Source organism: Pseudorasbora parva, chromosome 16 (genome assembly GCF_024679245.1).
Source record: "Pseudorasbora parva isolate DD20220531a chromosome 16, ASM2467924v1, whole genome shotgun sequence".
In the NCBI taxonomy this organism is placed as follows: domain Eukaryota; kingdom Metazoa; phylum Chordata; class Actinopteri; order Cypriniformes; family Gobionidae; genus Pseudorasbora; species Pseudorasbora parva.
Genome location: NC_090187.1, coordinates 21,867,624 through 21,882,800, shown reverse-complemented (window position 1 = coordinate 21,882,800; position 15,177 = coordinate 21,867,624). Strand labels below are relative to the sequence as shown.

Sequence of the window (15,177 nt, the reverse complement as noted above, 5' to 3'; positions counted from 1 at the left end):
ATCCCCGGTCTCCCTACTGCAATGCCTCATATTACTGCAACATTCAAGTTATAGAAAGACCTGTCCAAAAACTATTTAAGTTTCACTGAAACATATATTAATGTGAATAAATTACATAACAAGATACCAAACTAGGCCTTTTAATAAAAATGCAAGACTTTTGCATGTCATGTTATTTTCAGTAGATGTAGCCTATGAAGTCGGTTCTTAAGTTCACAAGACACCCCCGTGCAGTTCATCATATTATGATGTTGATCACATTCGTCTTTATTTTCAACACTATTTTGTTGAATCTGTTGTTTTATCATTTTAAAGCTAATAAACATCTATTTGTGAAAATGTATTTTTCTTAAAGTTTTTTTTCCTTCAAAATAAATGACGCTTGATTGGATTTTTTTTTTCTTAAAGAGATAGTTCAACCCAACAGTCCCGTTTACTTCCATAGTATTTTTTTTTCTCATCACTGTTTGGTTACGCATATTCTTCAAAATATATTTTATGTTCGGCAACATAAAAAAAATGCATACAGGTTTGTAACAACTTGAGGGTGAGCAAATTACAACTTGTTCGGTGAACTGTCCCTTTAAGCAATGACATTCATTCAGGCAATTGTCTATGAGTAAAAAATAAAATGGCCACTAGAGTGCGCTCTACTCATGCAAATAAAAAGCAAGAGACGAAAAAGAAAAGAGAGAAAAGAACGCTTCGAAACAAAGGGTTGCAAAAGTTTTTACTGTAAAGCTAGTTCTGTTGACAAACAGAGCTTTTTGTTAAAGAGAAAAAAACTATATGTCTGTCTCAACCTCCCCAGAGCTCAGCAAAGAAACGGATTTGTTCAACAGTTTCCCACTGTGCATTAATAAACTGAGGCATAATGTCAGGATTATCTTCTCTCTCACATCAGAAAGAGGAAAAGCTGGATCCCCCCTCATATTCCCCAGGGGTCTCTCTCTCTAACCCCGACCCCATGTTTTAGTCCCGCCCTCAATCCAAGCAACTATCTGCATGTAAAAGCCACAAGTCACGGAAACCCTTAATTGTGCCTAAAAAAAGGCTGAGCGCACTTATTCAAGCTGGAAACAAAGGATGCGTTTGAAGAAAGACAGTCGGCCAAGGAAATGGGATTTACCTTGGAAAAAGTATATTATTCAAACGTTTCTCTAGTATTTGTTGGGCTCAAACACTTGGGAGTTTTTTGCTCAAACTTTGAGCTCTTTCTAAATGCATGTATGGACACTAAGGGAGGCAAACATGCTCAAAGGTCTGGGGATATATCTCTTTTCGTGAACAATCTCATCTGTTGTTCCTGAAGTTTTTTTGTCCCCCTCTACGGAAAACACTGCCAAGCAACTTTTGTGGTTAAATGGGGGCATTGTAAGTTGTTTTCAGGGGGGTAAAGGCAACCACGGATAAAGAAGGGACAGAAAAGTGCGGACTATTTATCAATGAACTGAGAGAAAAGCAAGACAAGTGGGAGGACAGGCATCGCAATGGCTGAAAAGGAAACGGAGAGAAAAGCGCCCGTGTATAGAAGCATCTCTTTCAAAAAGTTGGAGAGCTGGAGCGCAAAGAAGCGCAGATCATTTGGAGAGGATTTGGATAGGTGCGGTGCCCTTCCCCCAGACGCCGTAGAGCACAGCGCGCAGCCATCACAAGCGACGCACGCTGTTTCTGTATCCAGAAAAGTTTCCAAAATCTCAGCGGCCAGCCTCTCAACCGCAGACCTCAAGAAAGCGTCTCATGGAATATCTCCATCGGTTCGTCAGCTCTCTGAGAAGTTCAGTTTGAGCACAGCCGTGACACAGAGCTCCATAGTCAACACTGGAAGCGTTAAAAACACAACAAGTGCCGAAGATTCGTCTTTGAACGAGAGTGGCTGCTTATCCAAAGAGTTTTCGGAGTCTGCGAAAGAGAAACTTAAAGACAGTAACATATATTGTTCGGCTCAAGAGTCTGTGTCAGGATCGGATTCGGACAGAGCAGACAATTACAGACTCAGGAAGACCGTGGGTGGCACAAATACAGGTAAGATACATTGTTTTTAAATAATTGGTTCTCATTTAGCCTATTAGAGCTTAATGCATCGTCAAACTTAAACAAATAATTACTATTATTTGTCTGCTCGAACTTAAGCAATGGCTTCTACGGTAGGCCTATATTGTTGACTGTTGTGACAGATTGCTAGTGATGTTCTGCATTTGAATGTGTCTGCTTGATGAATTCATGTAAATGTGTTTTAAACTATCATGCTGTGAGTTAAAAACACAATGTTTTTGTCTTAGGGAGCCCAACATGCAAATCTCGTCGTGGCTATCACCCTTCCTATGGAGAGACTATTCATGTTGATGCAAACTGGCCAAGCGTTACTAAGATTAGAGAACTATTTGGCGATGGACGCAGAAAACAACATAGGTCAACTTCAGATGCTGATGACTTGAAATCTGCTTGTCAACACCTCCAGCATCTTGATGGTAAAGAGGTCATTTTAACTCCAGAAAAAAGTGACATACAGTTCCCCCACCAGCCAAGGGGAGCATGGAAAGATACAAACAGCTCTCATCATGACAACAGTGCATTGTGTGTGGACTATTCAATCCCTGACTTCTATACTTTAAGGGCTGAAAGCAATTCCTGTGAGTTTTTGAATTGTGATTCTACACCTGCTCCCCCACAGCACAGCAGAACGACTGCTTTGCCCCTCAGGTCTCACAGTTGGCAGCTGCAAGAACAGAGACAGAGGGCAGAGCAGCCACAGCCACTGGATAGCTCACATTCCACGCATAACTCCTCCCAACCACAGACAGGGCCTTCCGTAGAACTAGCCGGTGCTCGGGGAAGACTGAGCTCTGGAGAAGAGGATGAGGAGTTGAGTAGATGGACAGTTGGTAACTTCCCTCAAAACAAGCATGGTATTGGACCTAAGTTGAGAGGAAGGTCCTCAGGCAGTGAGGAGGACAGCGCAGTGCTAGCTCACCAAAACAGGGACGCAAGACGTCGCTCGCTAAGGAAAAAGAAGAAAAGCAGTTGCAGCAGGGACAATGAGGAGTCAGATGACAGTGACAACCAACCTGTAATGATGGAGCCGTGGGATTCTCAGACGGTGGGCCGCAGGATTGAGGGTTTCCGTTCTAGAGGTTGTTATACGGGCATGTCATGGGCACGAGACAATCCATCTCAACGGTCTCATATGAGTAAGGAAAGTTTTAGGCACCTATATAGAAATTTTGAGGGGGCAGTTGGAACTAGCCCTGTTCCTCAGGTGTCACGAGTTTCAAAGGTCACCATACCTTCATTTATATCTAGTCCGTTGGGGTCAAGAAATAGTAGCAGGTATTCTAGCACAGAGACATTAAAAGAAGAGGAACAGCCAGTCAATATCCACAGCTTTAGCAGGGCATCTTCAGCGGTTTTAAGTAAAACATACCATGGCAATGCCACTATGTACCGCTCGCCTAGTTTTGGACATGGAGATAACTTTTCCCGTGTCCCAGTTCGAGTTCGCCCTAAGCTTGTGCCCAGCCTAAGCCCAGCAGACTGTAAAACAGGAAGTTCAGAAAACAGAGTATTCTGCCACCCCTTAAATAATGAAAAAGACAGGAACAGGATCTCAATGTCCAACCCAGACATTGCTTCAGAAACTCTATCTCTTCTTAGCTACCTTAAGAGTGATCTGTCAGAGTTAAGAATGAGGAAAAAGGGACAAGATGATGAGGAAAATCTGAACTCTGATCAAGGCACATCTGTGTATAGAATGGGCTCCAGGACAAATCGGCCACACCCTGGACGCCCTTCTCTGAAGGATCTAACTGCTACTTTGAGGAGGGCAAAGTCTTTCACTTACTCTGAGAAGCCAGTAGGACAGCAATATTATGGAAGTGGGCCAGGTTTAAGGAGTTCTTCAGAGCAACGGCTAGACTCTGAAGGCAGTGGCGAGCAGATTGTGATTGCTGACAGGGAGGTGGAGAGCGATGACTGCAGAAGTACCTATGGTTACGACGAGCCAATGCCGACCCCTCTACAAGACCGCTACGTACAGGAGGCCAGACAGGTAATAAGAGACATTTGTCAAATGGGTGAAAGTAAGGATGATGATGATGATGATGATGATAATGGTGAGGAGGAGGAGGAGGAACACCGTTTCAAGACAAAAAGCAGTGACACTAAAATAGACAATGTAAAAGAAAATATGGCAAAGCAGGAGGAGAAGAGACTTGAACACCCTGTTTTTACTGGGTGTAAGGAAGGGGAGGCTGATGGAAAAAGTGAAAAATGTTTACAGAAGGGAAATTCAGAGGAGAACATGTTCTGTGATAAGTCATTGGATGAACTCTCTGGACATGAATCTAGCCTAACAGACGAAGGAATTGTAACAGAGCCAGAGGTTGGCTCATATGGGGGGCTGTCCTGCAGTAAAGACTTGCTGGGTCAGAATCTCACCGCTTGGAATCAGTCAGGGTTGTACGAAGAGCAGTTGCCTGATACAACACCAGAGGAATCTCTTTCATCTCAGGTTCCGTCTGTTAGGACAGAGTATGAGGGAGTAGCCACAGGAGGAGACATTAGCAGCAGTAAAAATGTAAACCAGGGGGCCTTAGAAGCTCCGTCTACTCCTAGTGCTATTCGCAGGCGGAGGAAATTTTCCTCAGCTGGAAACAATGGTTCAGACTCCAGCAATGGCAGTAATGGAGAGTCGAACAGTGAGTCTGCATACCGCTCGTTGAGTGATCCAATGCCTCATAGACGTTGTTCAGTTGCAGAGGATGGCGGAAAGAGCTTCTCCATGGATAGCAATCTGCTCGGTTCACTCTCTCTAAACTCTAAGGTGGGTGGTGTGGAGTCCTCTGCAGCAGACCTTTCTGAATACACAGGCAGTGCTGCCAGTGACCTTTCCGTGTGTAGTGACAGCCTGCGAGATTACAGTACAGTCATTCAGAGCATTGTTTGTGAACCTGGTGCAATGGACAATCTTATTGATGAGAAAGCAAATGGCAAGGCTGTGAAGAAAAAGAGCTTTAGTGACCCTAGTAGACGTGGAGAATTGGCAGATACAGCCCTAGAATTTCAAAAGAATCCCAGCGAGCCAATTAATGAACTAGAACAATCCATTCCACCTTCTAGCAGTGAGCCCATCTTATCTGAGCAAAGAGATGAGCTATGGGCACTGAATAGCGAACAACGGCAACTTTATTGTCCAACCAGAAGGCCTCGTTCTCAGTCTGAGCATGTTTTGTCCTCCCACCTCGGTCATAACGGAGAAATAAAAGCAGCAGGAGAGCCCTCCTTTCCTTTTGACCCTAAGCTAGCTCAGGTTTTGTCTCCTCGTATTACTCGCAGAAGCGCCAAAAAACGCACAAACCGCTTTACTCATCAGGTGTCTTGTGATGACGGAGATCAGTTAGATGAACAAGGTGAAGAGCAGTCCTCCGCATCCATCCACCCCCAGCTTTCAACCTCAAAGGTCAGACCCAAACATGTACGTCATGCGAGTGAACCTGCCACATTTGTGCCTATCATTCCTTCACATACCCATGTATCCCAGGATCTCCAGAGGTCTAGCCCTGAGTCTTTACCACCCAACAAAATAGTCCCGGGGGAGGACACTCCATCATTAGAGGACGTCACTGAGCAATACATCTTGGCGCTGAATTCTCCAGAGTCCCCAGCAGAGACCCCAGCAGCCACTGGTGCGGTTATTCTGGAGGGCACTACTTCCACACCTTTAGTTCCCACCAATGAGCCAAAACTGGAGAGGAAGTCCAGTGAGGAGCTTTCCACTGTCCCTCTGAAGGCCAAACCAAGAGTGGTGAGTGATGTTCAATTCTCTATTTTAACTATTTAAATGTCTTTGAATTATGAGTTATGAAGTTTTTGCAAATGTAAGTGCATCAAAGCATCAAAGATTGTTGATTGGAAGTACACATTTTTACTTTCTAATTGTTTCTTACTGTTGAAGTTTATAACTTATGAGCAAAGCAAGTCAAGGTTTTTTGTTTTGCGTAGTTTTTATTTCATGAGACCTTCATGCTGGTGCGCTGGAGTGACTTAATGATAACCAATATATCACAAGAATTTCAAGGGCTTGTGTGTGTGCGTGTGCGTGTGCGCGTGCGCGTGTGCGTGTGTGTGTGTGTGTGTGTGCAAAATCATGTATTGTGTAAGGTTTGACATGTTACCTCAGGTTGTAGTGCAGCTGAATTTACTGCTTCTGACTGTTTTTTGTCTCTGATGGAAAGAGCAGAACAATGTTTCTTAGAAATATGAAGAAAACATATTTTTCTTCTCACTGCAGGTTCTTCTGGAGTCATGTTGTTCTTCTTTTCCTTAGGCTATACCTTCGTTTTGGTCCAGTGCCTGTGGTGTGTTTGTGCACTTTGTGTGTGTTTCTCCCTCTGTCTGCTGCAAATATTCCTTTGTTTACTTGACTGTATGAAAAGTCATACTATTCTGGCATTCTACAAATACTCTGAAGGGAATGCTTCAACCCTTTGTGTATTATTTATATAATGGTGTATTTGTTCTACGGAAGGATAAAAAACTGAAATTAACCTTCAGGAAAGGCTTGTGTTGCCAAACTGACCTTAGGGAGAAATGCCATTGAAATGCATCATATTTAAGAGAGTTGTGCTTGATAGTATATATCCGGAGGCTGTGATGTTTTTCGAAGTCTTGCAAACTCTTAGTGATGGATTAGTTCTCTGTATGGCCTGGTAAGCCCTCCGCAGCACGGTTGGTCTGTCTCAAACACAAGGTTTGGTCATAGTTTCCCTCAGTCCACCTTTTATGGTGCTGTATTTTCCTGAGATTTCGTCTGTGCCAGCTTGTCCTTTCAGTATTGTGGTCCACTTAGTACCGTGTTTGGAGCCGCCTGATATTGGCTGATTATATAAAGGCTGCAGATGAGTTTGAGTAACACACTGTTGGCCTCCATAGCTCACAAATTCCTTTTTAAGTTTTTTTTTTTTTAAGTCCTTCTTTTTCATGTTAGGGTCATTATGAAGTGCACAGTGGGGAAATGTTTGCATGGCCTTTTCATTCAGCCTGGATCTTGTGGTCTAATTTGAGTCCATCATTGACAGAGGCTTGGATACATGCACACGCTTTTCACTCTGTTCTCACACACACACACACACATCCGTATTGTGGCTAATGAAAACACAAAGTGTAAATAGAGCTAAATGTTCCTCCTCTTAAGCTCCAGGCACATGCTTTATGACATGTGTAGGGCTTTTTGATGTTTCTTTTACGTTTTTCCCTCATCTTTTTTGAACAGTGTCCAAAGATTTTGTCTACAGCACCTGCCATTGGTATATAAATATATAACGGCCTCAGAAAGAATTTGTACACTTTAAGCCACAGTTAAATATGGAGGAGTCAGTGCATTAAATATCAAAACAAATGTGCTTATCTTTCTTTTAAAGAAATGCCACTTAGATTGGTATATAGCTATCTAATGCAATGATTAAGTCCAAATACTTTGTGTGTGCGAATGGATTGCATCTTTCAGCTCAAAAAAATTCGAAATAGTTCCTTCCATATGTTTGAATGTATTTTCTATGATTTAGGCTATCATGTAATCGCTATCCACAGTGTAATGGTAGTTAGGTAAAAGTTGAGGCCATGGTAATTATCTTGACTCCATCACTGTACTTGTTATTTAGTGAAAGAGAAGAGTACGGACATCTGACACTAGTGGGTTAATGAATATTGAGGGTTGGAGTGGCTCAGAACATAAACACAGGGTGTTTATTACAGGTGTGTGTGTGTGTGTGTGTGTGTGTGTGTGTGTGTGTGTGTGTGTGTTAGCCAAGTATTCTCTGAGGATGTGATGATCAGAAACTGTAAACACACCCCTGAAAAAAGAAGGAAGAACACATGTGGACAGGCTGTGTGGAGGGGAAAACGCCCTCAGATTGAGCTCTTTGTGAGTAACGTGTGAAGATGTCTCAATGCTGCGGTAATGTGAAACGGAGGGTGAGAACATTGTGCTCAGCTGTACAAAGATGAGCAAAAGAGCTGTGATAAAAGAACATAAAAGCACAGCTTGCCAAATAACCCCCACATAGGATATAACAAATGTGTGAGATATTGTGTCCATAATCATGGAAACTTTTCAAACATTAAGTTTGTGATGCTCTTAAATAAAATGTTTATGCCTTTTTCCTCTCAAGGCACAAAATGGAAGATATTGTAGTTTTTTTTTGATTAAAATATTGGTATAAAAAAGCACTAAAACAATGTTATATATTTTTCTGACTTGTGTGCTTACATTATCACAATTTTTTCCAACAATGTTTAAATCCAGAGTAATAAGCAATTTTAACCAGGACAGTGACAAGTGTCCATGCGTCCCCTATCATACCTGCCTTACCCTCGTTTTATTTTGTAGAAACCATGGAAAAAACAAAGATGCTTTAATATATTATGTGTTTTATTAGACAGATGAGCAACTGTTTGGATACATTCATTAAAGCACAACTCCAGTGAGAAATGAACCTAGGGGTAATTAACAGATGGTTACAGAGTAGATCGTTCTCTGGGATGCGTATTAATGAAAATCGAATGTAAAGAGTTTTATCTTTAAAACCAGATTAGCTTATAACGCTAGTCTATGGGGCACAGGGTAGACACAGGGTGATACAATTAAATCGCTAGTTAATGCCACTAACAAAGCTCAAAATAGCCAAACACTAACACGGTAGCATAATGAGGGTCCCTACATGCAAACCGAAGCATTGAGAACTTTGTAAGTGTACAAACAGTTTAATAAGAAGATAATTTATAAACATAGTGCCTTACGCGTTCACGGACAGGCACCATCTTGGAAAACAGTCTCGACTAATCGATCCACGAGCGCTGTTCTAAGTGAGCTGGTCGATAGGAATTAAGTTTGTGAAATGTAATAACATGGACATTTTTAGTTTTATTTATTTATTTTCTCTGTTGTGTTCAGTGTTTTCTTCCGGAAACAACGGACCATATGAGATTCCAAGTCACAGTTCATCACTTAGCAGAGCGCTCGAGGCTCGATGAGTCGAGACTGTTTTCCAAGATGGCGCCTGTCCGTGAACGCGCAATGTACGCGTTTATAATGTTTATAAAGTGTCTTCTTATTAAATTGTTTGTACACTTACAAAGTTCTCAATGCTTCGGTTTGCATGTAGGGCCCCTTATTATGCTACTGTGTTAGCGTGAGGCTATTTTTAGCCTTGTTAGTGGTATTAACTAGCGATTTAATTTCACTACTCTGTGCCCCATAGACTAGTGTTATAAACTAAACTGTTTTTAAAGATAAAACTCTTTACATTCGATTTCCATGAAAACGCATCCCAAAGAACGATCTACTCGGTAACCATCTGTTAATTACCCCTAGGTTCATTTCTCACCGGAGTTGTCCTTTAACAGAAAACAAATCATTGTTATATAGGAAATAATATGATAAAACAGTGCTGCGTTGCTCTACATACGCATGACCGGAAGAGGCAGAAGCACTCTTCAGTGGCATAATAAAAGCGCCGTGCAATCAAGGTGTCATCAAGCTACGCCTTTGTTTTGAATAAGCGACCTCTACTGGCAAAAAATTACATATCGTGGCTTTAAGTAAAAAATAAAATAAAAAACAACGATGGTAATTGCCGTTACACTTACAGTAATGCACCTATATGGGGACTTTTAAAGGATTTACAAGGAGAAATGTGAAGCTTGTGTTTTTGTAAAGCACTTGAATTTAATTATTAAGTTAAATACATATTATTTTTATCTTTATAGTCATCTCAATTTTCAATTTTGAGGGGAGACTACTTTTCAAGGTGGATGAACATTTGGTAATGGATTAGCCGACTGATGTTATACCAGTGGCTGAAGTTTGCTCAATATAAATAGTAATTTTTATAACATTGAAAGATTGAATACAAAATGGTATAAAGTTAGCAAATCTATCAAACTAGTTTCATGTTAACAACACATATTTTTCTCGAGGCTATATTTTTTAATCAGTGCATACTGTAATGTTTCCAGTGCAGTGCTTTGCTTTGCACCATAGACTTCCATTGTAAGTTCCTTTAAACACAATTGTATATTATACATACAAATTGATGGAAAAGTCATAAATATTGTTGTGCTAACTGAACGCCACAAACTTTAAATATCCTCAGACGGCAATAAGATTAAATGGAGACTTGCTAAAGAGTTTCAGAAGAGGTCTCAACAAAGTCTCAAATAATCTGATTGGCTATCAACGTTCATTTTATAGCTCTTTAGCACAAGCTGGTCTGCAGGTCTTAAGGGGATAGTTCACCCAAAAATAAAGAATAGCCCATGATTTACTCAACCTCAAGCCATCCTCGGTGAATATGACATCCTTCTTTCAGACGATTATGCTTCAAATTTTGGGCTGCCATTCAATGCCATTATAAAGCTTGGATTAGCCAGGACACTTTTTAATATAACTCTGAAAGAAGAACGTCATATGCACCTAGGATGGCTTAAGGGTTAATAAATAATTTCTCCAATTATTTTTAGGTGAACTATCCCTTTAACTGGTTTAAGATGTGTATGTTTTGTTTGTTTTGTAGCTGGAAGGCTAGGAACACTGTTAATGAGTGTCTAAAACGTTCATCTTGTGTATGTGTGTGTGCTATAAGAACCTCTGCTCTTTTATCAGCGCCTGTGCCGAGTGATCCTGCGCAGACAGGAAGCTGAGGAACAGAAACAGGAAGTTGTTGTGGTTACTAATATGTTTGATGAGCTGCAGAGGCTGGAATGTGCCGCTCTGCTCGGGAGACTGTTTGGAAACAAAGTGCCAGGCGTGAGACAGCACACACACACATACACACACAGACACTCCAGACGACTGTGTGCTGTGTTTGCATGACTTGTCAGAGCTTTGATGCTGTTCTGGCTGTAACTGCTGCTCAGTGTCTTTAGCGGGATTAAAGGCTCAGTTGGAATGAGTGCATGTGTTTGCTGTCTGCCTTCGATTGGGCCGTCGTCTCAGAGGGGACACAGTCATGTCTGTGCCGTTCCTTCTGACCTTCTGAGAGTAATTCCCTCTGTGTGTTCACTCAGACACTTGTGAGTCAGTGTGTTTTTTAATGTGATGTCTTGGAGGTGTCTGTAGATTTTCTTACACTATCCCTACTGCTATTTGTGAATGATTCATCAATTCATGTTATCCGTCTGCTGAAGGGAAAACAACAGCTTTACCAGGCTAAGCTGGTTTACTGGTTTAAGACCACTGGTTTAGGACTGTTGACTGATTTCAAAGGGGTTTTTGACACTTTTCAGCAGCTCAGGCTGGAAGATCAGCTTGCTAACCATTTATTGGGATAACCTTAATAAATGGTTAGCAATAAATGCTAACCATTTATTTTCCCAAAATGAAAAACAGTTGACTTCCATAGTATTTGTTCCATACTATAGAAGTTTTATTAGAACATTTTTTATCACTTATCTCTCTCTATTCTCTGTGCCGGCTGTTGTGTCCATGGCCATTTTACAGAAGTGAAGGGAAAGAAGGCCACATTCCTGGTGCCTGTTTAAATGAAAACAACAGGAAAGCAACTAGATCCCCTTCTCTCTTCTCCTTTATGTTCCTGTGCTTTCCACTGGCTCGCTTCATTTACATTCAATCAGTCCTTTATTTTCTCCCTCCTTTCGTTTCCAAGTATCACTTTTCTTTTCTTTTCTTTTTTTAAAACCCTCCTGTCATCCATTACTCCCCACGTCCCTCCCTGTCAGAGTACCTGATATCAGGGCTGAATCTCATTTCTGGAAGAATGACAAAAATGACTTCATCCCTCCACAATGTTCCTCAGCTCCTGAGCTGTCTGCATATGGATTTCAGAAGATAGTGAGAGAGACATTAACAGGATGAGCCGCTTTAATGGACAGATAACATATTTCCCTACAGAATAGTTCATTATGGAGGTTTTTGTAACAGTGTTATTTTATTTGGCTTTTATTTTTATATATTTTTTTTTATTTATCATGGTAATTTTAGTTTGATGTTGTAGTCATTTTATGTTATTTTGTCATTTTATTAGTGTGTGTATGTGTATATATATATATATATATATATATATATATATATATATATATATATATATATATATATATATATATATATATATATATATATATATATATATATATATATATATATATATATATATATATATAAATCCAGCTAGTGTTAGTCGTTTATTGATTTTGAGTTAAAAATTGAATTACTTTGAATTTTTTCAGTTTATTGCCAAGGCAACATTTCTATTAATATTTCTATTTCTATTATTAATATTTTTGGATAATAAAAATAACCCTGGTTTGAAGTGAGTTAAAGTGAGAGTTCACCCAAAGAATTCTGTCATCACTCACTCTCAATTAGTTTTAAACATGTATGAATTTCTTTTTTTTTTTTTTGCTAAGCACAAAATATGACATGAAAAACATGACATAATGAAAAACATACTTTCTATAATATTAATATACTATCAACCCATTATATGTTTGGTTCCAGACATTCTTCAAAATATCTTTTTGACGTGTTTGGCAGAGAAAATAAATTCAAACAGGTTTGGAACAATTAGAGTGTAAGTAAATGAGGGTGAACTATCCCTTGAATTATATTTAAATTATGTGTTAAAAATAAATGCACCGTATAATGCACAGTACTTTTTGGACAACTACCCATAATTCCATCAGGGCAGAAGCATTCACACAGGGGTCACGACCCCACGAAACATCAGGGCAGTGTTGTGTCGGGTTATCATTGTGGCCTGGACTCAATTTCCTCTGTTATCTGAAATATTGATTCCATTCCCTCTTAACTTGGTTTTATCAATTAGGATTTGATTTGGATTGCACACATGACCAGTACATAGTTTGATGCATTTGCAAGTGAATCATGGTCCTACTATAATTATTGCTTATGTTTAGATAATAAGCCCCTATCAGATGAGGATTCTTCTGGTGTTTTTTCTTCTGTTGGCGGTCTCTGTAAGCATGAGGGTGCGCGCATATAGAGTTAAACTCAAGCGTTCTATCATGCAAATGAGGGTGAAATACTACCAGGATCAAATCTCACACCAGATTAGTTGAACTTGGGAAACGTTAAAGTGATTGGAAATGTTATGTAGGTGGTTTGACAGTATGAGGGCTCGGTAATCAAAACCAGTATTTTCCCTTCATTTCTATAATCCGACCACCCATATCTCCCTCTTAGGCTTCTTTTCCTGTTTTTTTTACCTCCTGATCAAGTTTTGTGTTTTGCCCCCATCTGAGGTCTGGATCTAAATTCTTCAGCGTCAGTGTGATAGACACTCAAGAATGCATGTCAGGTTCATTTTACAAGTGTTTTTGAATTCCTCATGTCGCCCCCTCTCGAAATGAAACCGTTTTTAGAGGTCACTTGTCATATAGTCGACACTTATCCACTCTAACTTCCAGTAAAAGAAACGCTCAAGGCCTCATGATGATCCAACAGGTGGTTTGAATCTTGTGTGTGTAACCACAGTCTCAATTCAGACCTGTGTTGTAAGAATTACAGATTCATGTACATCTGTCTTTCTCACTGTTTGTTTCTCTTTTTGTGTTCTGCTACGTGCTCTTGTCTCAAATGAAGTTTTGTGTGTAATTCTTAAGAATAAAATGACACGCATCAATGTGTCTCTGAGAATAATCACTTATTTCCTTAACTTATCGGTAATTTAAGTTTGGCCCACTCAAGCAAGCGTTCTGCCAGTTTAACTTCAAAGTGTGAGTAGTTGTAATTGTGTTTAAAAATCAGCAAATGGGTGTGTCATGTGTGTTTGTATGTTTTGTTCGTGGTAGGCTGTGTACGACAGCTCCAGTATGAGAACGGGGTCACAGAATGATGCAGTTCACCCTTTCCCATGGTACATCTGGCACAGCTCCAGTGTTTGTGTGTTGATTTGTTTATCTTCCATGTAAGCCTTCTGCATTGCACTGATTTATTGAGATAAACTTAAGGCATGGAATGGTGGAGAAACGGAGAGAGGGAGAAACGAAAAGGGTGATTATAACTGCTGTGTGGTTTCCGATCATTAGTGTTGTTTGTTTGATGAGACAAGTATCAATATTAAAGTCTGATCACGTTTACAGTTGCTCAACAATTGTTTTTTTTTGCTGCATTTAAAAAAAAGCTATATATATATATATATATATATATATATATATATATATATATATATATATATATATATATATATATATATATATATATATATATATATATATATATATATATATATATATATGGCTGCAATATAACAGAGTGAAAAATTTAAGGGGGTCTGAATACATTCCATACCCACTGTATATATATATATATATGTAAGACCAAAGATATATATATATATATATATAAGATATATAATTTATATTTTGGTCTTACATATATATATACAGTGGGTATGGAATGTATTCAGACCCCCTTAAATTTTTCACTCTGTTATATTGCAGCCATTTGATAAAATAATTTAAGTTAATTTTTTCTCATTAATGTACACACAGCACCCCATATTGACAGAAAATCATAGAATTGTTGCAATTTTTGTAGATTTATTTTAAAAAGAAAAACTGAAATGTGGTCCTAAGTATTCAGACCCTTTGCTCAGTAGGCTATTTAGTAGAATCACCCTTTTGATCTAATTCAGCCATGAGTCTTTTTGAAAAGATGCAACAAGTTTTTCACTCCTGGATTTGGGGATCCTCTGCTATTCCTCCTTGCAGATCCTCTCCAGTTCTGTCAGGTTGGAGGGTAAACGTTGGTAGACAGCCATTTTCAGGTCTCCAGAGATGCTCAATTGGGTTGTAAAGGGGTATTTTAGCGCTGGGAAGATGAATCTGTATTTAAACTGGTTCATCAATGTAGTAGAAATGTGAAATTATTTTTGAATTTGGTGCTTTCTAGACTGAGAAAAGACAGAAAATGTATTTTTGTCTCATGGGGATGAAAGACTACAATTCCCAGAATGCTTCGCTGCCCTGTAAGGCCATTCCCAAAGCCACCTACTGGATTACAGTGACTAAGAGAACAGACACTACAATTAAAAACTGAACATGTCTGTTCAATATAATGAGTGAGTCACCGCGTGAGTCTCACAGCATTGAGCACTAACTGCAGGAGTGAGATAAATGAGCTGATGAGCTCTTGTGATG

At 39.6% G+C, this 15,177-nt stretch overlaps 1 protein-coding gene across 2 annotated transcripts in view; it reads left to right on the top strand.

Moving 5' to 3' along the window:
- The first annotated feature begins 999 nt into the window (after positions 1–999).
- Positions 1,000–15,177, top strand: part of LOC137043653 (rho guanine nucleotide exchange factor 17-like) — a 124,318-nt gene continuing 110,140 nt past the window's right edge. For both annotated transcript variants that reach the window (XM_067419966.1, XM_067419965.1), the window contains exons 1-2: positions 1,000–2,025; positions 2,283–5,803. In XM_067419966.1, coding sequence (XP_067276067.1) covers positions 1,491–2,025; positions 2,283–5,803 — 4,056 coding nt within the window. In that variant the 5' untranslated portion in view covers positions 1,000–1,490. The remainder of the gene's footprint in view (positions 2,026–2,282; positions 5,804–15,177) is intronic.